This window comes from Toxorhynchites rutilus, chromosome 2, assembly GCF_029784135.1.
Source record: "Toxorhynchites rutilus septentrionalis strain SRP chromosome 2, ASM2978413v1, whole genome shotgun sequence".
NCBI classification, from domain to species: domain Eukaryota; kingdom Metazoa; phylum Arthropoda; class Insecta; order Diptera; family Culicidae; genus Toxorhynchites; species Toxorhynchites rutilus.
Genome location: NC_073745.1, coordinates 240,552,663 through 240,576,494, shown reverse-complemented (window position 1 = coordinate 240,576,494; position 23,832 = coordinate 240,552,663). Strand labels below are relative to the sequence as shown.

The following is a 23,832-nucleotide window of genomic DNA, read 5'->3' as shown; positions in this document are numbered from 1 at the left end:
TCTTGTATATCTATCCGCAGAATGTTTCAGCTTCCACTATTGTAAATATACGCATATCTAATATTTTATAGCTGAGTAGTTTTAAGCAAATAATCACAGGGAATCGTCAAATTTCCTTTTTTTCTTTCTTCTTATCTCATACTCATCTGTTAATATCCACAGCCGGAATCTATTCTACCTCTCACTAACTAACGAATCTCTTATATTTTCTAGCTCACGAAGCGTTTTCTCTTTCTTCACAACTGATTTTCTTTGCTCTCTCCTACTTTTGAATTGCGTTTGAACTATCAATTTTGAATGAAAAATCCTGTCTCCTTCTCTATCAACCTCCAACAAAATAATGTGGAACACTGTTTCCAACATCAGACTGAGTTTTTCTTCCTTTGTGAACGAAAAAAAAGTATTATATGATGAATTCTAATATATGTTTTGCTTTACTTTCATCCGAAATCGTTTTACATTCCCATAGAAACTGCTTCGCTGAAAATTATTCGAGAAGGTAAGATGGAATTGGTTTCAAATTAAGACCAGAGTTAGTCACTGTTTAATATTTACAGCCGATGCAAACGAGATGTACTGTATTCAACCGGTGGAAGCGGAGAATGAGGAGGCGTTACATCTAGTCGAAGGCGAAAAAATTTACGTCATCGGTAAGTCATTTCGGTGGACTGATTACTGTTACCCTAATGTATTCTTTAAAATGACTAATTTCGAATAGTGATGGAAAAAACTACAAAAGATGATTCAATGGATTAAATAAAATCCTAAAATCTTACGTTTTATTGACCCTTCTCCTAAAATGACTCGACGTCCTGCCGAACGGCCTTACAGCAGTTGTCGGGAACCGATCTGGTCAAACGATTTGCACACACTAAACACGGTACTCTTCGACAGTTTTAGCTTTTTGGCGAGATCGCGTACCGACAGTGTTGGATTTTGCTGCCGTTCGCGCAATATGCGTTTGCGTACTTCCATTTGATTCGACGCCACTTCACCAAACTGAAGAAGAATGTAAACATGTTGGACATCTAAATAAAGAGGAGGGTTTCAGCTGTCATGTAAGTGAAATATTTCATTGATTAGTGAAATATTTCATGAACTACACTGAAAGCAAAGTGTCCGAAATTTAACGTGGACAGGCTTTAGTTTAGCCGTAGTTTGCTTCAATGTTAGGTTGATTCAAAAGTTCTTACCATCAATCGCCAATCATTTCCTGAGTGTCTGGCACCATGCTGAATGGCATATTCATCCTCACCTTAATGCTTTCCACACAGTAGAGATGCGCCATCACGCGCGGATTGTTATACCCGACATCCATTGTGTCGTTCATATGCTCAAACGTAGCAACATAACTATTAATCACGTCTCGCATGCAGGATGACAAGACGTTGTTCCACCATGTAAACCATCATGCTTTCTATCGTACACCTCATACGCAGGCTGACGAGACGGGCTTCGCCTGGCTTCCGCCGCACGGTAAACGCTCTGCAGAGAGGTTGTTCAGCCACGTACTCCAGTCATGTATCATATCTCACAGGCGGAGAGCAACCAACGGTACACTCGAACTAAATGGTTCATTTTTCCACATAAGAATTACAACCCTCTGCACACTTCACATTGCACATTTGATCCTACGGCACGTATTTCCCATTATTTGCTACAGCATACCTCTACCTATTTTTGAGCTAGTCTATACCCCTAGCGAAGAATGAATCTGACAAGCTGCTGGAATGCTCCGTGAAGTTAATTACCTCCTGCTAAGATCTGAATTTTCTCTTTCTCGTAAGATTGTACACAGAACTGAACAGGTATCACCTATTGTGGTTAGGTCGGGCGAGTAAGGAGGATGCTCTAAAACCTCAAACCCTAATTTCTGCGCGTTCGTTAAGGCCCATTTACACGTTGCTAGTAGCTGACTTGATAATGAGCAGCTACTGGCCCGGTGGACTCGCTTGACAATTGGCTGACTCGCCTTGTCCGTTCACACAGTGTGAGCTGCTGGCGAGAAACTAGATACTACGGCACGGGTTTACCAAGGATGCCAAATGTCCATAAAATAGTCAGAAACAGCAATCGGGTCCGAATTTGTCAGATATGATTGATCCGAAATCGACTTCTTCATTTTCAGTTTTCGTCTTAGGTTGAATGTATCATTATACAATTTTATAGCGAAACACACGCTGATCTTGTTTAAAAATGCATACTTTGTGCTGAATTTCTTTGAACTGAAGGTACTATCCGCAGTGTTGAGAATAACACCTGAACAAGTGGAAAAACTGTTGAATTTAATTGCTGCACAAATACAACGACAAGATACACTCATGAGGGATGCTGTACCTGCGAGAGTGAAATTAGAAATGATATTGTTGTGCCCTTCTTCTGGAATATCGTTCAGATTGTTGTCGATATTTTTTAGAATTTCGAAAGCATCCATAGCTAAGATAATTCCGGAAGTATGTGATGCTATAAATGGCAGTTTAAAAGGTTTTTTTTAAATTTTATTTATTGCAGGTGGAATAAATACGCGTCAAAAATCAAATAATGAATGAAAATGTACTTTTTTTAAATCGAATAAGTATTCTGTTTCTTAGAATTTTAGTTTCTTCAATACTGCAAGTTGTGAGTGAATTTTGAATGAAAATTGTGCCTGATAATGATTCTATATTAGAGATTATCAAGAAAACTATCTCAAAAAGAAAGCATGCCCAGCCAGAGTGCAAAACAAAATAACAACGATTTCGTTTAGAAACTATGAGGGTTTTATTTGTTTTTCCAATAATTTTCAAGTCTATAAATATCTTCGCATATTTTCAAATATCTTGAAAACAGAGACATTTCTTTACATTTGGCATCCCTGATTTGAACCCTAAATTCTGTTTTTGACATTTTGAGGGATGCGAGTGCGAGTAAATTCAAAAAACTTTGAAGTAGCTCGCACGCCGGATCACACATGACACTAACTGGCATGATGTGTTCACACGGTGTGAGTAGCTGCACTGCAGTAACTGACTAGACCGACTCGTTACTCGCACCGTCTGAACCCGGCTTTACTGTCTCCCGCACTTTAAGAGGGGACACATTATCGTGCATCAAAGGTATCGATTTGCTAGCAGCTGAGACATGGAATTTGCCTAGCTTCTTGGTCACTGTGCTGAGCTGAATGCTGAAATGTTGATGAAATGTTGATCGACTATCTCGCTTGTATCCAATAACTCCCAGTGGATCACACCCCTACGATTTCAAAATACGCATAACATGAAGGAACGAGTATTACGGCCTTTTTTGGAATAAATCCCGATCCCCAAAATATATATTTTTATTAAGGGGGTATTCTAGTGTAGAATTTCGGACGTTTTTTCGAGCTTCATAAAAATAAAACAAAGAATATTTTTACTGTTCATTACATTATTATTTGTTCATCTATCTTTTAACAATAAAACAAAAATTGAACAAAGAAAAAAATATTCATTACTAGAAAAGTTAAAAGCTGATGGAGTGAAAGGGGTTAATAAAAAGTTGTGCCATGGCGTACACTATTCCAGCCCTTCTGATTATCTGAAACAATAAAATCGAACAGATTCTGAATCAGTAAAGATGCCGCTATCGCCTGAACCTCCTCTCCTCTCTAGGGTTTATTCTTGAATGCCTAAACTACAGAAATATGAAGGAAAAAAATTGATTTTTTTCAAATTTCTAGACTAGAATACTGACTTAAGGCTCAGATGGCTTTAGCCTGACGGAGCCGTCAAAAATTTTTACCTTATGACTATGTTAGTAATATGTAACCGTTTACTCGGTGTTGGCAGGAGATTAGCATTACATTGTATTCTCTTATTTGGGATGCGTATGGCCGACACGGGATACTTCCTATTGGGGTTCAACTGACCATTGATCAGCTACGCTCCCTTAGTCTGTACTCATCACTGACAACCAGACAGGAATGCAAGTTATCACGCTCGCTTCTCTCCAGCATAGCTGGAGACACTTCTGTAATATCTTCGCGTCTTCCTTAAATGGGAACTATTTTGCGAGATGCGTAACCAAAGAAATGAAGCGTTCTAGTCATAGTGGAAGCTGAACACCGATATTTTGTGGCCAAAGACCTCGTTGACTGCTTTAAATTGTTCCTAACGTCATCACGAAACTGCTAAATATTTTTGACAACGATTCCCGGAAAGCAACTGCCACAGAAACAACCGCTCAAAAATAGTGTAGAACCAGAATTAGGCTAGAAATATTCGGACGCGGAAAAACATCATGGGTATTAGATGGTCGGTGTTAAGACAGAAGGGACCAAGTCGCTAAAAAAATTCGAGTTCCTGAATGCATTAGGTTAAGCATCTCGCAAGCTACATCAAGAATGCGAAAATCGAAATATCTTCGCATATTTTCAAATATCTTGAAAACAGAGACATTTCTTTACATTTGGCATCCCTGATTTGAACCCTAAATTCTGTTTTTGACATTTTGAGGGATGCGAGTGCGAGTAAATTCAAAAAACTTTGAAGTAGCTCGCACGCCGGATCACACATGACACTAACTGGCATGATGTGTTCACACGGTGTGAGTAGCTGCACTGCAGTAACTGACTAGACCGACTCGTTACTCGCACCGTCTGAACCCGGCTTTACTGTCTCCCGCACTTTAAGAGGGGACACATTATCGTGCATCAAAGGTATCGATTTGCTAGCAGCTGAGACATGGAATTTGCCTAGCTTCTTGGTCACTGTGCTAAGCTGAATGCTGAAATGTTGATGAAATGTTGATCGACTATCTCGCTTGTATCCAATAACTCCCAGTGGATCACACCCCTACGATTTCAAAATACGCATAACATGAAGGAACGAGTATTACGGCCTTTTTTGGAATAAATCCCGATCCCCAAAATATATATTTTTATTAAGGGGGTATTCTAGTGTAGAATTTCGGACGTTTTTTCGAGCTTCATAAAAATAAAACAAAGAATATTTTTACTGTTCATTACATTATTATTTGTTCATCTATCTTTTAACAATAAAACAAAAATTGAACAAAGAAAAAAATATTCATTACTAGAAAAGTTAAAAGCTGATGGAGTGAGAGGGGTTAATAAAAAGTTGTGCCATGGCGTACACTATTCCAGCCCTTCTGATTATCTGAAACAATAAAATCGAACAGATTCTGAATCAGTAAAGATGCCGCTATCGCCTGAACCTCCTCTCCTCTCTAGGGTTTATTCTTGAATGCCTAAACTACAGAAATATGAAGGAAAAAAATTGATTTTTTTCAAATTTCTAGACTAGAATACTGACTTAAGGCTCAGATGGCTTTAGCCTGACGGAGCCGTCAAAAATTTTTACCTTATGACTATGTTAGTAATATGTAACCGTTTACTCGGTGTTGGCAGGAGATTAGCATTACATTGTATTCTCTTATTTGGGATGCGTATGGCCGACACGGGATACTTCCTATTGGGGTTCAACTGACCATTGATCAGCTACGCTCCCTTAGTCTGTACTCATCACTGACAACCAGACAGGAATGCAAGTTATCACGCTCGCTTCTCTCCAGCATAGCTGGAGACACTTCTGTAATATCTTCGCGTCTTCCTTAAATGGGAACTATTTTGCGAGATGCGTAACCAAAGAAATGAAGCGTTCTAGTCATAGTGGAAGCTGAACACCGATATTTTGTGGCCAAAGACCTCGTTGACTGCTTTAAATTGTTCCTAACGTCATCACGAAACTGCTAAATATTTTTGACAACGATTCCCGGAAAGCAACTGCCACAGAAACAACCGCTCAAAAATAGTGTAGAACCAGAATTAGGCTAGAAATATTCGGACGCGGAAAAACATCATGGGTATTAGATGGTCGGTGTTAAGACAGAAGGGACCAAGTCGCTAAAAAAATTCGAGTTCCTGAATGCATTAGGTTAAGCATCTCGCAAGCTACATACCACATTTATCAAATTTGGAAAATCACGAATACAGCAGGAATGTCGCATCGAAATTTTGTTGATACCCCTTATAGCGCCAAACTTCAAATTCGTTTTTCTCGAAATCATAAAAATGTCAAAATGTGGTTCGGTCTGAATCAACACCGACCAGATGGTCTGCGATACCGTTCGCGAGTATACGAATTATGATTTTCCGTGCTAAATGTTCAAAGTAAAATACAATGGAACCTCGATTATCCGCGAGCGGCGCGGATTATTCGCGAAGGCGAGTTCCATGGTAAATCTATAGGCCTTCCCGGAATTTGTCAGTGAGTGGTAGGCTCATGCTCATGCTCTTTGACTTTTGAATTACTTGGCCACTGGCGTACACGATCTTCTAGAAGGATAATTTTATGATTCCCGTATTGATACTATATAGTTTTCGTGCTGAAACATCTTTCTTCGTGTTTGTACCTCAATTTTAGCCCTTTATTGCGTTATCCGCGGTTTTCGTTATTCGCGGTGAGCTTGCCCGACTGTTGCGCGGATAATCCGAGTTCTACTGTACTTATAATTGTGAAAACTTCTTCAGATCGTGGTGCAATAGTTTTGAATTGCAATGAATGATATATTTCAAAACAATGAATGATCCTTGCTAAAGAATCGTATCATTTGTTTCAAACTAACATGGCAATCAGAGGAACACAGGTTTGCGTGTGCTTCCGCCGATTCCGACGGCGGATCGGCGGTCGACTTGGATTGAGTCATATTGGCGACCTAGGCCGCCTTGATTCTTTATCCTCGTTAAATGGGAACTTCGCCCTCATCACATTGACCTCAGAACAAATTTCGAAAAACGAAAATGAAAAAAATAATTTATAATAGAAATTATGCTTTTTTCTATGAGGTTCTAGCCTGCTTGTAAAATTACATTTTTCCTCTAAGGCTACTTGAGGTTCTGCTAGTGGCCTTGCCCTTGAGCGGCACATAGACGTTCAATATTATTGCGCAATATTCTGTTCATGCAATAGAATTCTTCGTCTAGGGGCAATATTGAAATGTTGTGCAATATATTGTGTTATTTTCAAAATCCTGAAAATAATTGAGCAAATGGGATAATATAGTGCCGTCTGTTGTCGTTTGAACTTGTCATCTCAAGTATGCGTTATTGCGTTAACTCAAGTATGCGAAAATCGAAATAGAATTTATTGTTGAGTTTTTTAATGTGTGTCGTGGCTTTCTGGCTCGGCTCGGCTTGGCTGACTAATATCCCAATATATTTTCAACCACAAGACTAGCACGACTCAATCGATAATTGAAGATTCTGCTCTTCACATTTAATACTATTTGGGGGTAGGGTTTCATAACGTTTTCTGTTAACCCGAAGGCATCAGATGTACTGTTTGCACAATGTGGTTGTACGTATGTGCTTGCACAATCTTCAATATCGCCTCCATAAGGTACAATTTTTCGTACAAACCAAAATATAGTACAATAACATTGTCCTTTAGGGGCCGTCGTAAAAATATTGTGCAACCCATATTGCTCAAAAATATTGAATGTCTATGGGCTGTTTAGAGACTTAATTACAACCACCATTACCATCGGTTCCAGTACAACCCGTGGTTCAGACAACGAGAGGATGCGCCTCCATGGTATAATGTCAGGTGGAATTAGTGCTACTTAAGCGGTTGCTAGTTGCTGATTGGGCACCTGAGCATCAGACGTTCAATCAGAACCCATGGTTCAGTGATTGAGATGATATGACTCTAATGAGCTTTACTCCACAGCGGGCGTAAAGCTACATGAAGTGTTGGCAGTAGCTGATTCGCATAGAGCGGTTCAATCAGAACGCGTGTTTCTGTGATACTCGGCGAGCTTAGAGCTTGTCTTCAATTTTTCGACTAGAACGATTAACGTTCTGTTTTCGCTCGCTCCTTCCGTTCTTATTTTCTTTTGTTCTACGGTTTCACTCATTTGCATCCCACGAGTCACTAGCGAAAAAAGAGTTGACTATGTCAGGACTGTCAACTGCTGTGTGTCCCTGCGCGTCCGTGCGATAATCGGAGGCCGCCCGAAGCCGAACGGAAACTGCCTGCTGAGAAGATGACGGAAAATGTGCCAAGTGCCCAGCCGACTGGATCGCTAAACTGACGATGCCCGTGTTGGCAGAACTGGGCATGTCACACATCTTCTCTCTTCTCCGGAAAACATAAGAATTGAATAAAAAAAAGATGGAAAGAACAAATTTATGTGGATTTTGTTTCAGGGTATTTTCCTTCACAGAAGACATTTAAACCTCCTTTCGGATGTATAAGCTAATTGATGACGTTTAACTAACAAAATATCGAATCAAGTTCTGTTCTCCAAACGGCCGTCCCGAGTCCGTACTTGTTCTGTGCGGTCGTCCCGATCCACAAATAATGTTACTTCCATTTTTACACCGCACGGTCGTCCCGATCCGCATTTCTTGCAATTTTTTTATTCTACAGTTTAATCGTAGGTTGTCCCGATCCGTACTTATTATAAAAGATTTATCTATTTTTACCTTGCTATATTTTTTTCAAAAAAGTGGAATATATATATATTAATAATTTGTTTGTTTTCCTTGTGCATCTTTGGAGTAAAGCTCATTATTAATATATGTCCCGTAATCTTGAGTTTCAATGCGTTACGGCGAAATAATATGTGTTAATGCAAATGATATACACGACTGATGTGCATCAGTACTTTTTTTTTAATATCGCCTACTAAACATAGAAACATAATTGAAAAAAAAACATTTTGATTTGCGCTCAGTTTCGGACTTGCGACCCGCAATAGAGTTTTTCAGAGATTTCATGGTTCCAATCATCAATCAGGCTCTGTACAGGATGAAGAATGCATCTGATAGGGATTCGAAGCAAAACACAGATGGGTAAAAACTTTTGCAACGCACTAATAAATGTGATTTCAAGACATCTGTATGTTCTATCATGTATGACAAGACCCATCGTCATCCAACATGACATCGCCGGAGAGATGTTTTCCATCACCAGCACCTTCAGTAGATCAGACACGGCCAGCCTTGACTGATGCTTCTGCAGAAAGCTGTCCATTTTGGTCAGTTACTTGCTCACCAACGGTGTTGCGCGACCGGAACCAGACTTCCGTTCGACGTTCTCGTCTTTCTCCAGAGGGGATGTTTTAAATGTCGGATCGACTATATCCGGCGGACACAAAGTGTATCACAAGTGCAAACTTCTTCTCGAGTACGAACAAAGCATCGAGCGTTGTCGCATGCCTCTTTTCGCCATGGCTGCTGCAAACCAACCGAAAAGGGTGTTGGGAAATTTTTCTAGAAGGCTTAAGATTTAAGAAATTTGTTCATTTGAATTGGCTTTTGTTGTTTGTCCATCGCCATCCATAATTATTCTACTTTTTAATACATACATTACTTAACATGTTTATCCTGCCATCCTCAGACCGCAGCAACTCTGAGTGGTGGTTCGTCAAGCGCTCGTGGAGCGAAGAGCGTGGTTTCGTGCGCCGTGAGTTGCTGATGGATGCCGTAACCTACCCACAGTACGTACAAAAACTGCTCAACGAAAAGATCGACAAATTGCCAGTCTTCGAGAAACCCGGACCCAGCGAAAAACCCCAGGCACCGAAGATCGTTGAGAAGCTGCAACCGATTACCACCCAGGAAGGTTACACGGTACAGTTCGAGTGCCGAGTAGAAGGTTATCCACGACCACAGATCACGTGGTTCCGTCAAACCGCTGTCATCAAGCAATCCCAAGACTTCCAGATTTACTATGACGATGATAATGTTGCCACACTGATCATTCGGGAAGTGTTCCCCGAAGATGCTGGTACATTCACCTGCGTGGCTAAGAACGTTGCTGGTTTTGCCGCTAGTAGTACCGAACTGACGGTGGAATCATTCACCTCAGACATTGGATCCGAGGCGGCTACCCTATCCCGCAAGAGCATGTCCCGTGAATCGTCTCTTGCAGATATTCTGGAGGGTATACCACCTACCTTCTCTCGTAAACCAAAGGCTCAATACGTTGATGCTGGATCAGATGTGCTGCTCGAGTGCCGTCTGGTGGCCATTCCCGAGCCAGATATCCAATGGTTCTATAATGGTACCGAAATCACCACTAAGAACAATATCCAAGTTGTGGTTGAATCTGATATGCACATGTATTGCACTGTGGTTCAGATACAAAACATCGACAAAACGCAGGAAGGTTCGTACCAAGTCGTCGCTCGTAATCGCGAAGGCGAATCGGCACTCAACATAACTGTAAAGGTCAAGACCGGACTACAGGAGCCACCACAAATTCTGGAACCACTCAAGAGCATGAGCATTCGACAGGGTGAGACTGTAATGCTGTCCACTCAGATTGTTGGTAACCCAACACCAGAAGTGCAATGGTTTAAGAACGGAGAGGTACTGAAAGCTCCCACCCAAGTGGATAAGAACATATACACCATCACATTGTTATCTCCGACGCACGAGAATGCCGGAGAGTACACGGTCAAAGCGAAGAACCCTGCCGGTTACGTGGAGACAACGGCCTCCCTAACCGTTGACGAATCCAACATTGGAAACCCTGAACCTCCGCTGTTCCTGGAACGATTCGAAGCACAAAGTGTTCCGCAAGGCGGAACCATCCGTTTGCCTGCCAAGGTTTCAGGTAATCCAGTACCAGAGATTCTTTGGTTACGTAACAACAACACACTGCTGTCATCCAAGAAGGCTAGACAAGTGTACGACGGTCAAAACATTGAACTTACCATCACGAATGCCGACTCGGAACAAGACACTGGTAATTACAAGTGTATCGCTTCCAACACGGTTGGTAAAGCATCGCATGGTGCTCGTGTGACAGTTGAAGTCGACAAGGTTACGTTCGTGAAGAAATTGAAGAAAACAGTCACCGTAGAGGAGGGCAAACCAGTGACGTTGGATTGCGAAACATCGCATACCGTTTCGACCAAGTGGTTCCACAATGGTAAGGAAATGAGTGGCATGGATCACCGCGTCATTGTTCAGGAAGGCAAGATTCACAAGCTGGTCATGAAAAACCCCACGATCAAAGACGCAGGCACATACCGATGCTCAGTGAAGGATCAAATTACGGAGTGTACTTTAACCGTATTGGAAGCGAAGCCCGAATTCTTGAGAAAACTGGAAGATGTTGAAACCAAAGAGAAACAGAACGCTGTGCTTGAAGTCGAGATCAGTTCGGAAACGGCTAATGTAACCTGGTACAAGGAAGGTAAAAAGATCGAAGAGAAGAAGGACAAGTACGAGTTCGGTATGAAGGGTAAAACTCGCACGCTACTGGTACGTAGCACATCCGTCCACGATGAAGGTGAGTACACCTGCGCTTTGGCAGACCAAGAATGTTCCGCTGAAGTGGTGGTCATTGAACTTCCACCTGAAATCATAATCCCACTCAATGATGTGACCGTTGCACGTGGAGAAAACGCCACTTTTGACATCGAGCTGACTAAGGGTGATGCCCTAGTCAGATGGTACAGAAATGAAATGGAACTTTCATTCAATGGACATTATCAACTGACGATCGATGGCAAACGTCAAACCTTGAAAATCACGAAGACAGTCGATGAGGATGCTGGAGTGTACAAATGCGTGGTAGGCGATCAAGTATCTACAGCGCGTCTAACAGTTGAGAAGCCGCTGGTTGATTTCGTGAAGCGTCTGCCGGATGTCACCATTACGACCAGACAACAAGAGGCGGTATTCGTCGTGGAACTCTCAGAATCAGCCGAAGTCGTGTGGTACAAAAACAACAAGCAAATTAAGGCCTCCAGCAAGTTCGAGCTGATCAGTGAGAAGAATGTACGTAAGCTGATCATCAAGAATGCTACCGAAGAGGACGAAGACGAATACACGTGCACAATTGCTAACGTGAAAACTTCGTCTAAACTGAAAGTTGAAGTGATTAAGGTAGCGCCCATCATCTTCGATGATACACGAACATTTATCATTCGTAAAGAGGACGACGTTACGCTCAATGTTAAGTTCAACGCTACACCGAAACCGGATTGCGAGTGGATTGTCAATGAGAAGATCATTGTTCCTTCGACACGCTTCGTGCCAAAGGTAGAGGAGGAAACAGCGAGCTTGACCATCAAGAAGGTTATCGAATCGGACGCTGGAGAGTATACCGTGCGGTTGAGCAATGAGTGCGGAGATGCCAGCGCGTCGTTCACGTTGATCATCAAGAGTGAGTATTGCTACAGCCAACTTCAACAAGAGCCGTTATTACTATTTCTGGTTTCTCTTTCAGAACAACCTGGTGCTCCAGAGGCCCCAGAAGCTACACAAATCACCGACGATTCAATCACTTTGTTCTGGAAGTCACCTGAGGATAATGGAAATAGTACAATCACCGAATACATTCTCGAGTACCAAGAGAAAAATAAGAAGAAGTAAGTTCCCAGAAATAAATGCTTAACCAACAGTGGTGAATCATAATTTCGCTATTTTCAGATGGACCGAGATCACCAGTATAACCGAGGTTACCACCACGGTTACCAGGCTCACAAAGAATTCCGAATACACATTCCGCGTGACAGCGGTGAATGAAATTGGCAAAGGGCCAGCCTCGCCAAACTCGCCATATTACAAGATAGCTGCTCCAATCAAGAAGGAAGCTCCGGTCATTAGTGAGCCCCTGAAGGACATTCACATTGGTCTGGATCAAACGGTAACGCTGACCTGTGTTGTAAATGGCGTTCCAACTCCAGAGGTAACTTGGTACCGCAATGGGGAAGCTTTGAAGGAAAAGACCATTACGTACGAGAATGGAGCTGCCAAGTATATAATCAAGAAGACAACTATCGAAACAAGTGGTACCTACAGCTGTAAGGCCGTCAACGAGGTCGGAAGTGTTGAGAGTAGCTGTAAGGTTGTGATTGAACAGAAGCCATCGATCTCTGTGGAGAAGAAACAGATCGTACAAAAGCTCCGCGTTGGAGACGAATGGACTGTAGAGGCCACCTTCGATGGCTATCCAACCCCACAAATAATCTGGTACCGCGAGGAGGAGATTATCGAATCTACATCCACGCAAACTATCATGACCACCGAAAGAACTTCAACCGCCACGATTCACACATTGGATCGCTCCGATAGTGGAAAATATGTAGTCGAAGCGAGGAACTCCGCCGGAACTTCCAGCATTGAGTTGCAGCTCAAGGTCATCGACAAACCAAGCAAACCTGAAGGACCAATTGTTGTTAGAGAAATGAGTCCAGAGGCTGTAGTCATCGAGTGGAAGCCGCCAGTCGATGACGGTGGCTTAGAAATTTCGCAATATTCGATTGAAAAATGCGATGACTCCAATAAGAACGCTTGGATCAAGGTGGCTGATGTGCAAAAGCATATCAAGTCATACTGTATCCAGAAACTGCTCGACTCAACCCAGTACCACTTCCGCGTGATTGCCCAGAACCCAATCGGATGCTCTGAACCACTGGAGAGTGCGTCGATCACTGTGAGCCAGGTTCTTCAACCTCCATCTCCACCAAGAGGACCAATTGAGACATCGGGAATGACGAGCAATTCTTTTACGCTGATGTGGCAAGCCTCGGAACGCAACGGTGGAAGTAAAATCACCGAATACGTGGTAGAAATTAAGGAAGCCAAGAAAAAGGTCTGGAAGATGGCCGGAAGCACAAGTGCAAGTGAGACATCACTGTTCATCGAAAATCTGACAGCAAACAGAGCTTACGAATTCAGAATAACCGCAAAGAACAAGATCGGAACGAGCGAACCTCTTCAAACCGTGGAAGCGATCGTCGCCGGAAAGGAAACAAGTGAGTAAAAGTGTGCCGGTATATCTAAGGCCTACAAATATCTAACGCTTCTGTCCTGTGCTGAACTAAACCGTCGCCCATGTTCCAACACTATCAAACGGCGATAATTACCACAATGCAATGCAAATAATACAAATACCCTCCCACTTCTATACACTCTGTTCCACTCCATGTTCTAATGGTCGAGTGTTAACTATCCACTTTCAAACTGACCAGGCAGTGCAACTGTAGTATCTCACAAAACTTTGACTAATCATACCAATTTACACGTCCACGTTCAATAGCACCACCTTCGGCTCCACGCAATCTGCGTATCGTCAACGTGACCAGCAAGAGCATTAAGCTCGAGTGGCAGCAACCGGAAACGAACGGTGGCTCCGATGTCACTGGTTACGTGGTCGAGAAACGTCTCACCACTGCCCAGCAGTGGACCAAAATCAAAACACTGGACGCCAACTGTCTCAGTTACAGCGTCGACAACATTAAAGAAAAGTCTGAACTAGTATTCCGAGTGTTCGCCGAGAACGCAGTCGGTCTGAGTCCACCCGCGAACTCGGAGCCTGTTATACTGAAAACACATGCCAGTAAGATCGATGTTCTTGCCTGTTCAATGTTCGACTCCACAACTTCCCCCCGATGAAACTAATCCGTGTGTTGTTCTACCCCTACAGCGGTGCCATCACCACCAACGGGACCACTGGAGGTGCGCTACCTTGGTCCAAACATCAACATTGTCGAATGGGGTATTCCCGAATCCGATGGAGGTGCGCCATTGGAGGGCTACAATATCGTCATTCGCAACGTCAAGAAAACGATGTGGATGGAGGTTGGTCGTGTGGCTGCCGATTGCCAGTCGTTCAACATCAAGGACCTGGCCGAGTATGAGGAGTACATCATTAGAATAATGGCCCGTAACGAAGTTGGCTGCAGTGACCCACTGGAATCTGACGAACCCTACCAGGTTCAGCAGGGAGCTGGTAAGTATCTGCCGCGTTCATTGCCGAGAATCTCTACCAACACAAGTCTCCTTACAGCACCGGAGGACACTCACGACGAAACGACGCGCGACTTCTCCGAGCCGACCGGTACGAACACTTCGTCCTGGCTGAGGGAACATAACATGACGGCGGACATCCACAGCTACGCCCGACATAAGCTGCTCAGAAGAAGCGAGTACTTCTTCAAGCTGTGGTTGAACGCCAGAAATCTGTTCAAATGAAAACTTGATAATTCCTGACAAAACTAGCTCAAGATTACTATTTTTTAATACGTAGATGAGAGATGTACATTTAGGTGCGGCAAAATCCAAAACTATTGTTAGCCGTTAGAACGAGAATAGCGAAAAATATACATGGCTTAAAGTTGTATATAAATATTAGCCACCAACAGCAGAAATTATTTTCGAAAATGAAACACACAAAACTGTGCAACAAAGTACGACTATGATTTGTTTCCTGTAACTGTGATACGGAAAGAGATTTCAAGGTAAACAAGAGAACATAACCTCTCGCAGCAAGAGCGAAACAATAAAACAAACGAAAGAGTTTCATAATTTAAGACAAACGACGAAGCAGCGATTCTACGGAAGAGCGTTTATTTTTTACAATTTCCGAGATATTATTTTGTACTAGCGCGATGAAGAGCCATCGCTGGATTGTAGTGTTATTATGTTATCACTGTAAACTGTGTAATTTGTATGTTTTAAATTGCGAGTCGAAAACTTCTCGGTCCCTTCCAGCGCGACACAGTCAACAATAAGATCCACGAATCCGGTAGGCAGGTCAACGAAACTCTATCAGGGAGACAATTAGTATAGGTGCGTATATTAATCGAACCGGATCGGCCTCTGGAGGGACTCTGGGATCGCTCGAGAAGTTTCGGAGAAATGCAATACTCGCGAGAATATTATAAAAATCTAAATTTTATGTATATTGTACGATTCTTGTTTTAACTCAATTTGAACATGCAGAACAACCTTCTGTTTACCAGTGTGTTTAAAGCAATAAAAACAAAACGAAATAATGACACACTGTGTATTTCTAACCGTTGATATGGCAAAAACTTATTTATTTATTCGGTTGGTGTATCAACAGGCGTATCCATAATATTAATGAAAATGTTTGATCAGTACAATGAATCTTTACCGATCCTGCCGATTCTTCAACAGCTGAATTGTATCCATAGCTAGAACAGGGGAGAGGAACTCGATACAAGGTGTGATTCCGTAGAGCTCGAGATTGAATTTTGAAATAGATGTTTTCTAGAATCATTGGGCATTCAGTTCTAGTCGGCAAATACCAAGAAGGCGCGGATGAGATCTTTCCGTACGTGTAACGTGTCAAGACTAATTAGTTGACATCGGCTCTCATAACTTGGCAGCTGATGATAGCTGTTCCATTGTCTGATTTTGTAATATGGATCCAAAATCGTTGAACAATATTCCAATTTAGGGCAAACTAAAGCACTGAATATAGATTTCAAGCAATGGATACCCCCCCACCCTATGTAACAAAAAGTAACGCAAGACGAACCTCGCACCCCCTTATGTTACGTAACGCTACTCTGTACACGAATTTAAAGTCGTTAGAAAATTTTTTAGCTTTTTTTAAGTAATGAGAACATCATCGTAACAAAATCAGATATCTGCACAAGTCGGAATCAAATGTTCAGACGGAAGTTCTTTACATGCAAGTAGTGACTTCGGAAGAATTCTCGTCAAGTTCATAGAATCTTGAACAAACCGAGAAGGAAAATTAATGCTCACATCGTTGGGATTGATGCTTTCAAACCATCTGGCGTTTAACTGATAAGAGCATGGACTGGTATAAATTGATGTTGATCTACACAAAAGTAACTACTCCTTCGTTTAATACAGCAGTTCTTGTCGTTACATTTCACTGCTTGCAAAAGGTCTTGGGATGTCCTTACGTGACAAGCAAACCACTCGGCTTAATATCGTACTAATTCCGCGGACTTAATATGCTCTACTTTGAACGGATATCAATCGATCGCTAGGTTATTCCACAAATCAGCCAACGATTCTCCTGCATACTAAAAATGTTTTTTTTCTCTATTATAGTGACTTTCAACACATTTCGGCTGGTTCGTCACTTTTACTTCCATTTTTGGAAGAATTTCGAGAGTGAGAATTGAACTCGTGATCTCTGCGTGAGAGGTATGGATGTTACCACTACGCCAGATCGCCTCCACTAAAAATGTTTTTTTATTCCAATTCCGGGGACCTTGTTTTGAGTTTTTCATCCAAGTGAGATCCCTTATGATCACGAAGAAGTATTTAACCTACCGGGAAAGAGGGACAATCCGACTTTCAACACAGTTGAATGCACTGCGTGCTGGAGGTTCAATTGATTAAAATGATAGATCGTAAATATCTAGGACCTTTTTAAAACGAGGGTTCTCCTCTGGTTCTCGAACCATATTAATTATGGCTATTTTGCATCCTGCGATAACAAGCGAAATAAGCTTATGTTTTCCAGCCATATCATGATTCGGTAGATGAACGCGATATTCAAGATGCATTAAGGCAGTATTCTAGTCTAGAAATTAAAAAAAAAAATCAAAATTTTTTTTCTTCATATTTCTGACGTTTAGGCATTCAGAAGTGTACCCTATGAATAACGTTTTCGAAAATCCCATTATTTACCGAGTTATTTTAGCTTTTAACTGTTCTAATCATGAATATTTTTTCCGTTCAATTTTTGTTTTATTGTTAAAAGATAGATAAGCAAATAATAATATAATAGATAGTACAAATATTCTATGTTTTATTTTTTCGGAGCTCAAAAAACATCAGAAATTCGTACCTCTACACTAGAATACCCCCTTAAGCGGTGCCTACGGTGCGGTGCGGTGTTTACTGCTCATTACAACACGTGCTTTATCATCTTGGCTCAGGAAACACATCTCTTTCGGTCTCAGAATCGAGGTTAGAGGCGAGTGAATTATCCCGGAATGAAAATGGAATTTTGTTACGTAACGATCACGGCTATCGACATCGTTCAATAACTGGAAAATCAGAGTTTTAAATTTCATGAAGTCCCGTACGCAGGCTCTCGACCGCACCAACCATGTCAGGAGCAAATCAAGGAGTTCAGTTTTTGTTGTGAAAACGAAAACAAAAAAGCCGTGTCCATACGATTAGTAGACAACTCATTGGGTTTATGAGAACATAACGATTTCGCTGAGAATCTGCAGTGTGTGACATTATTAGAGCTGTTTAATCTTCTTACTCGTTTTTCGCAACTTCAACTGATCGCTAAGAATTGTTTCTGAGCCACAGAGGTGTGTTGTTAAAAGATTCCCATATTCCGTTTTGCCTGCCAAGATCGGGTCGATGAAATGTCAACAATCGACCTCAAATGCTGCCACCTTGCAATCGAGTTATCGACCTTTCATATGCATTCATCGAACAACTTGACGCCACTTTTTCGCCAACATGTGCAAGGCGTCGACCTGCTTGCAGCGCTGCTTCCAGCACTGCTTGCTGCTTGTTTGTATTGGTTTGTTATTGAAAATGAAAAGGAAATACATTGATCGATTTTAATCATTTTATTGAAAAAAATAATAAAAATCCATGTATAATAAAAATAATAATGTATATAATGGAATCGGTGCATCCGGGTTGTCTGGATTGACGATTCAAATCCGACTGAGTACATTGATGAATACCTCCTTGCCCTTGATGACACAGATATGTGGAGGATTCTGCAATGTGCGTGAAGCACGGGATCTCCGATGGGAAAAATTGCTCGAAATACTATCGATGGCCAGGTCCTGATACTGTTCCCCGGAATAGCACCCTGGTCTTAAAGGATACTGCTGCGGGAAAGCTGATACTGTTGGCAGGTGTGACAGAAGTGGAAATAAGCAATGTGGTGATGAGGGAAATCATCTTTCTCACTCGCCGATTGATTGAGTCGGATGTATTCATAGCTGAAACAAAATAAAATGATTAGTAAGTGAAAAGCAGAAATGAATTTCCTACTCACCAGTTGTATGATCCGGATAAAAATGCGAACATTAAAATATCATGCGATTACGTTCGCTTACCTCGCCTGTTTTCATTCTTCTATACAACGGAATCAGTGCATTCGGGTTCCTCCGGGGTGGTAATTCAGCTGAGCAAGTTGATAAATACCTCCTTGTCGTTGAGTTTTCGTGTCTGAAGAGGATTTTTGAATGTGCGCGAAGCACGGAACCTCTAATGGGGAAAGTTCTTCGCAATACCATACCATGGTCAAATTCTGCTGCTGCTGCTGTTGATGCTGCAGGAAAACGGATGTTGTTGGACGCTGTGATAGAAGTGGAAATCCGCACTGTGGTGATGGGAGAAATCATCTTTCTCACTTACCGATTGATGGAAGCAAATGAGTCGAATGTATTCATAGCTGATAAGACAAGATAAAATAATTAATAACTAAAAAGCCGAAATATATTTCATACTCACCAGTTGTATGATCCATTTGTTTTTGTTTGAGATGACAGTTTAGCGGAGTGGAAAAAAGAACCACCAGTGATTCCATTTGGTTTGTTTAATTATTCAGTATTTTCGACTAACGAACTATCCGCGTTGACGATATTGGGGAATAGGCATGACAGTATGGATTTGCAGAAGGAATGAATACACTTTTGAAATGAAAATTATGAATGAACATGATTTTTCCTTAATCAAATTAGTACTCTATGTAAGTGAAAATCACCATTGCCTGCAAGTGGTGAAAAAACGTCATAAAAAATATGTTTTGAGATAATTTTATATTATAATGACAAGTTTTTTTGAGAATATCTGAACGTCTATAGAAAATAATTCAAATTAGAGTCATGACAACGTACTTTAAGTAGAAAAAATTATGCCAAGAAAAAAATTTCATACAAATTTTAGCAAATATAAACTGATTCGGGCCGACTAGTATGATAGAGAATAGTTTACCTCATACAAACTAATGCCGTATCTAGATGTCGATACCTAATCGTCATCATCGTGAATAGGTAACAGCGTTACGGTCGTTGTTAGGTCGATGTTTTTTTCGTCGATTGGATTGTGGGTTCCCACAATCCAATCGACGAAAAAATTTGTTTAAGGAAAAATCATGTTCATTCATAATTTTCATTTTAAAAGTGTATTGATTCCTTCTGCAAATCCATACTGTCATGCCTATTCCCCAATATCTTCAACGCGGATAGTTCGTTAGTCGAAAATACTGAATAATTAAACAAACCAAATGGCATCACTGGTGGTTCTTTTTTCCACTCCGCTAAACTGTCATCTCAAACAAAAACAAATGGATCATACAACTGGTGAGTATGAAATATATTTCGGCTTTTTAATTATTAATTATTTTATCTTGTCTTATCAGCTATGAATACATTCGACTCGTTTGCTTCCATCAATCGGTAAGTGAGAAAGATGATTTCTCCCATCACCACAGTGCGGATTTCCACTTCTATCACAGCAGCCAACAACATCCGTTTTCCTGCAGCAGTAACCTCCAACCCCTGTTGGCAATGCCGGGTGACAGCATCAACAGCAGCAGCAGCAGAATTTGACCATGGTATGGTATTGCGAAGAACTTTCCCCATTAGAGGTTCCGTGCTTCGCGCACATTCAAAAATCCTCTTCAGACACGAAAACTCAACGACAAGGAGGTATTTATCAACTTGCTCAGCTGAATTACCACCGGAGGAACCCGAATGCACTGATTCCGTTGTATAGTAGAATGAAAATAGGCGAGGTAAGCGAACGTAATCGCATGATATTTTAATGTTCGCATTTTTATCCGGATCATACAACTGGTGAGTAGGGAATTCATTTCTGCTTTTCACTTACTAATCATTTTATTTTGTTTCAGCTATGAATACATCCGACTCAATCAATCGGCGAGTAAGAAAGATGATTTCCCTCATCACCACATTGCTTATTTCCACTTCTGTCACGCCAGCCAACAGCATCAGCTTTCCCGCAGCAGTATCCTTTAAGTCCAGGGTGCTATTCCGGGGAACAGCATCAACAGTAACAGCAGCAGGACCTGGCCATCGATAGTATTTCGAGCAATTTTCCCCATCGGAGATCCCGTGCTTCACGCACATTGAAGAATCCTCCTCAGCCACATATCTGTGTCATCAAGGGCAAGGAGGTATTCATCAATGTACTCAGTCGGGTTTGAATCGTCAATCCAGACAACCCGGATGCACCGATTCCATTATATACCTTATTTCTATTATACATAGATTTTTATTATTTTTTTTCAATAAAATGATTAAAATCGATCAATGTGTTTCCTTTCCATTTTCAATAACAAACCAATACAAACAAACAGCAAGCAGTGCTGGAAGCAGCGCTGCAAGCAGGTCGACGCCTTGCACATGTTCGATGAATGCATATGAAAGGTCGATAACTCGATTGCAAGGTGGCAGCATTTGAGGTCGATTGTTGACATTTCATCGACCCGATCTTGGCAGGCAAAACGGAATGTGGGTTGTCAAAGGACCATCTCTGGGTAACGTTGGGAACACACTGACTCATTGCACTGATATTTCCTCTCGCCGTTGAAAGGAACAGTCTAGTCGAAATGGCCATTGAAAAGGTTTTATCAAATCAATTGATTAAATATTTGCGATGGAAGAGGAAATGTTGGAGTGCATTGGTCATTTTCATCGGGAATTACGAGAACGGTCGAAATTGCCTAAAGAAAAAACCGAAATTTTTGGTTTTGTGTTTTTAGTTTTTCAATGTCGACAGCGACAGCGAGTAACATGTAACAAAAGTACATGTTAATGCTAAGGGTATTAGAGTATGGTACTATCACCGTCATCGGCATCGTTAAGTTTATAACCCCGAAGAAGTAGTAAGTAGCAAAAACTTATAGAGTAGGGTTTTAAGAGTGACGGCAGTGTCAGGAGTAAGGTTTAGCTGGAAAAAACGAAACCTCAAACAATCGGCGATTTTAACACGTCGAGGCTCGACCGAGCTAGGGTACCGACAATGAACTTCCCCACGTCGGTCCCTGAGGATCAATACTAGACTTTTCTCCAATACAGTTTCTGGCTTTGTAGCTGTCGTTTCAAGTTCCATTTTCGTTTGGATGGAAAAATCCGTTGTCGATTCGATAAGACCGATTCGAAAAAAGGCGGAAAATTCAGTGTCTGTCCCTAGGGAATTACACGGGGCTCAAGATATTAGTGAGCCGAAAAGGATCCCCCTTATAGCAGTGATGCCAATGTTTCTGATTTTTCATGCTTATTCAGATTTTTTGACACAATAGAGACAGCAACTAATTGTTGATTGATATGCAGATTTGTTTAACTTTCTTCACAAAAATTATCAAATCAATAGTAATACATCAAGTTGACACCTACCTATGGTTCGATCTGGATCGTTCAATTCCGGAAGTGCTATCGATAAAAAGCTAAGAGAATTTAGTGATAGTGGTGTTGGTGTTTCAGTTCTAGCTCTCGATTTCCCAGGCGAGGACATCGAACGCTCCGTTGAACATTTCGAATATTTTGCCGAAAATATATAGTGCCCGGTTATCATGGATAAGCCTGCTAAGTCCCCAAGAAAGAAAGATTCAGCTATACTGTTGTGTTTATGAGACGGACGTAAACATTTCCGCTGATTTTGCTGATTTCCGATACCATCAACTTGGTACAATATGAATTCATAACTGCGATCACTAACGTTGTCGGTAAAAGTTGTTATGGAGAGCATATAGCTCTTCTCTAAACAGTTTCTTGAATATCGTGCAGAGTCTTCTAGGAAGATGACTTCATAATTACCAAGGATTGTTTCCACAATTGATCTTCCACGCATCAGTGGCATCGTTTTTTTTCTTTTTTTTCTCGTGCCTAATCGATCCTAATTTCTATTTTTTTATAATTCTTCACTTTGAAGATTGATGTTTGGCAACTAGAGGTATCAAACAGAGTGGGTCAACGATTGGGCCGAGTTACAAAAATCAAAATAAAAAATCTGAGATATTTTTTTCTAACTTGGTAACTATCACTCCCAGTGATCAATGCTCTCCTAACAAAAAAATCAATTTCGATTCCCAGGGACTCAACGGGACAACCGTGTTAAGCGAAATTGTGAGAAAATGGGTATTTTTCGATGAAATCGACCACGTTGTTAAGATACCGCTGAAGCGTGTCTCTGTTATGACACTATATGTGGTAGCAAACGTTTTTCTATGCAATCTTCTTCCATCTTCTTTATTCGAGCTCATAGTCTGTTTTGTGACAAAAATCTAGAAATATTTACGAAACGAATTAAAATATACCAACTATAAATGATTTAAAATAATAATCCGTGTTCAGTTTTAATTGCCAACTCCTATTAATATTCCTTCTTCAGAAGACAATTGATTTGTCTGTTTTTCTGGTGTGAAATGGAAAACTAATTAGAATGGAATGAAGTGTCTGCTACATCAAATTATTGACATACATATGCTTGACCATCAAAGCGAAACACATCATGTTATCCTTCTATAATTCATCTATAACCAATCTAATACATTCTCCATTCACTTCTTTAACTGGTGTGATTGAGTATGATTTTTCGAGAATGTCAAATACTTCTAGGTGAATGCAACTTCCCTTGTTAGCAACTGGTACATATAGAATAACGCTCCCATATTCCTATTCGTCTTTCATACATCTGGTAATAAAATACACACAACGAAGTGCTGAACAGATCTCCGCCAAACAACTCACCACATGTGTTCATGTACTTAGTTAAACGTTTGTATAAATTAAGTTTTGCAGAAATTTAAAAATAAAGAAAAGGAGACCCATACGAAATACACCCTGTCCGTTATATTTTCGAATATTTTTTTTTTCATTTTGTCGTTTTGGTAGAAATATGACACATACACTATCTATGTAATGAGCCGTAGATGATTGACGCTTTGGAAGACAACTGCCTTCATTTCCGCATACACTTTAAGGTGAAAACGAAATGAAATGTGTTAGGTACAATTGTTGTAAGAGATTATTTTACCACATGAAAAGAAATTTTCCATTCATAATGAACACTGATTCGATACGGAGTAGTTAATTTTC

General features: G+C 41.0%; 1 protein-coding gene and 2 long non-coding RNA genes across 10 annotated transcripts in view; 2 read left to right on the top strand and 1 right to left on the bottom strand.

Annotated features, from left to right (window-relative positions):
- The window catches only part of LOC129767232 (titin-like), a 96,361-nt gene extending 80,581 nt beyond the window's left edge, over window positions 1-15,780 (top strand). For 6 of the 8 annotated variants that reach the window (XM_055767908.1, XM_055767907.1, XM_055767904.1 and 3 more), the window contains 7 exons: window positions 470-499; window positions 558-650; window positions 9,381-12,161; window positions 12,225-12,366; window positions 12,428-13,755; window positions 14,040-14,339; window positions 14,427-15,780. In XM_055767908.1, coding sequence (XP_055623883.1) covers window positions 470-499; window positions 558-650; window positions 9,381-12,161; window positions 12,225-12,366; window positions 12,428-13,755; window positions 14,040-14,339; window positions 14,427-14,974 — 5,222 coding nt within the window. In that variant the 3' untranslated portion in view covers window positions 14,975-15,780. The remainder of the gene's footprint in view (window positions 1-469; window positions 500-557; window positions 651-9,380; window positions 12,162-12,224; window positions 12,367-12,427; window positions 13,756-14,039; window positions 14,340-14,426) is intronic. The other 2 variants (XM_055767905.1, XM_055767906.1) reach the window with 2 other exon arrangements.
- Window positions 15,781-18,102: 2,322 nt separating this feature from the next.
- Window positions 18,103-19,462, bottom strand: LOC129770521 (uncharacterized). Its single transcript, XR_008742132.1, has 3 exons — window positions 19,223-19,462; window positions 18,765-19,163; window positions 18,103-18,708 (listed from the first exon to the last, which is right to left on the bottom strand). It is a non-coding gene; the product is annotated as an uncharacterized LOC129770521 (long non-coding RNA).
- A 536-nt stretch (window positions 19,463-19,998) lies between these two features.
- LOC129770478 (uncharacterized) lies at window positions 19,999-20,983 on the top strand. Its single transcript, XR_008742125.1, has 3 exons — window positions 19,999-20,073; window positions 20,133-20,568; window positions 20,625-20,983. It is a non-coding gene; the product is annotated as an uncharacterized LOC129770478 (long non-coding RNA).
- The last annotated feature ends 2,849 nt before the right edge of the window (window positions 20,984-23,832 follow it).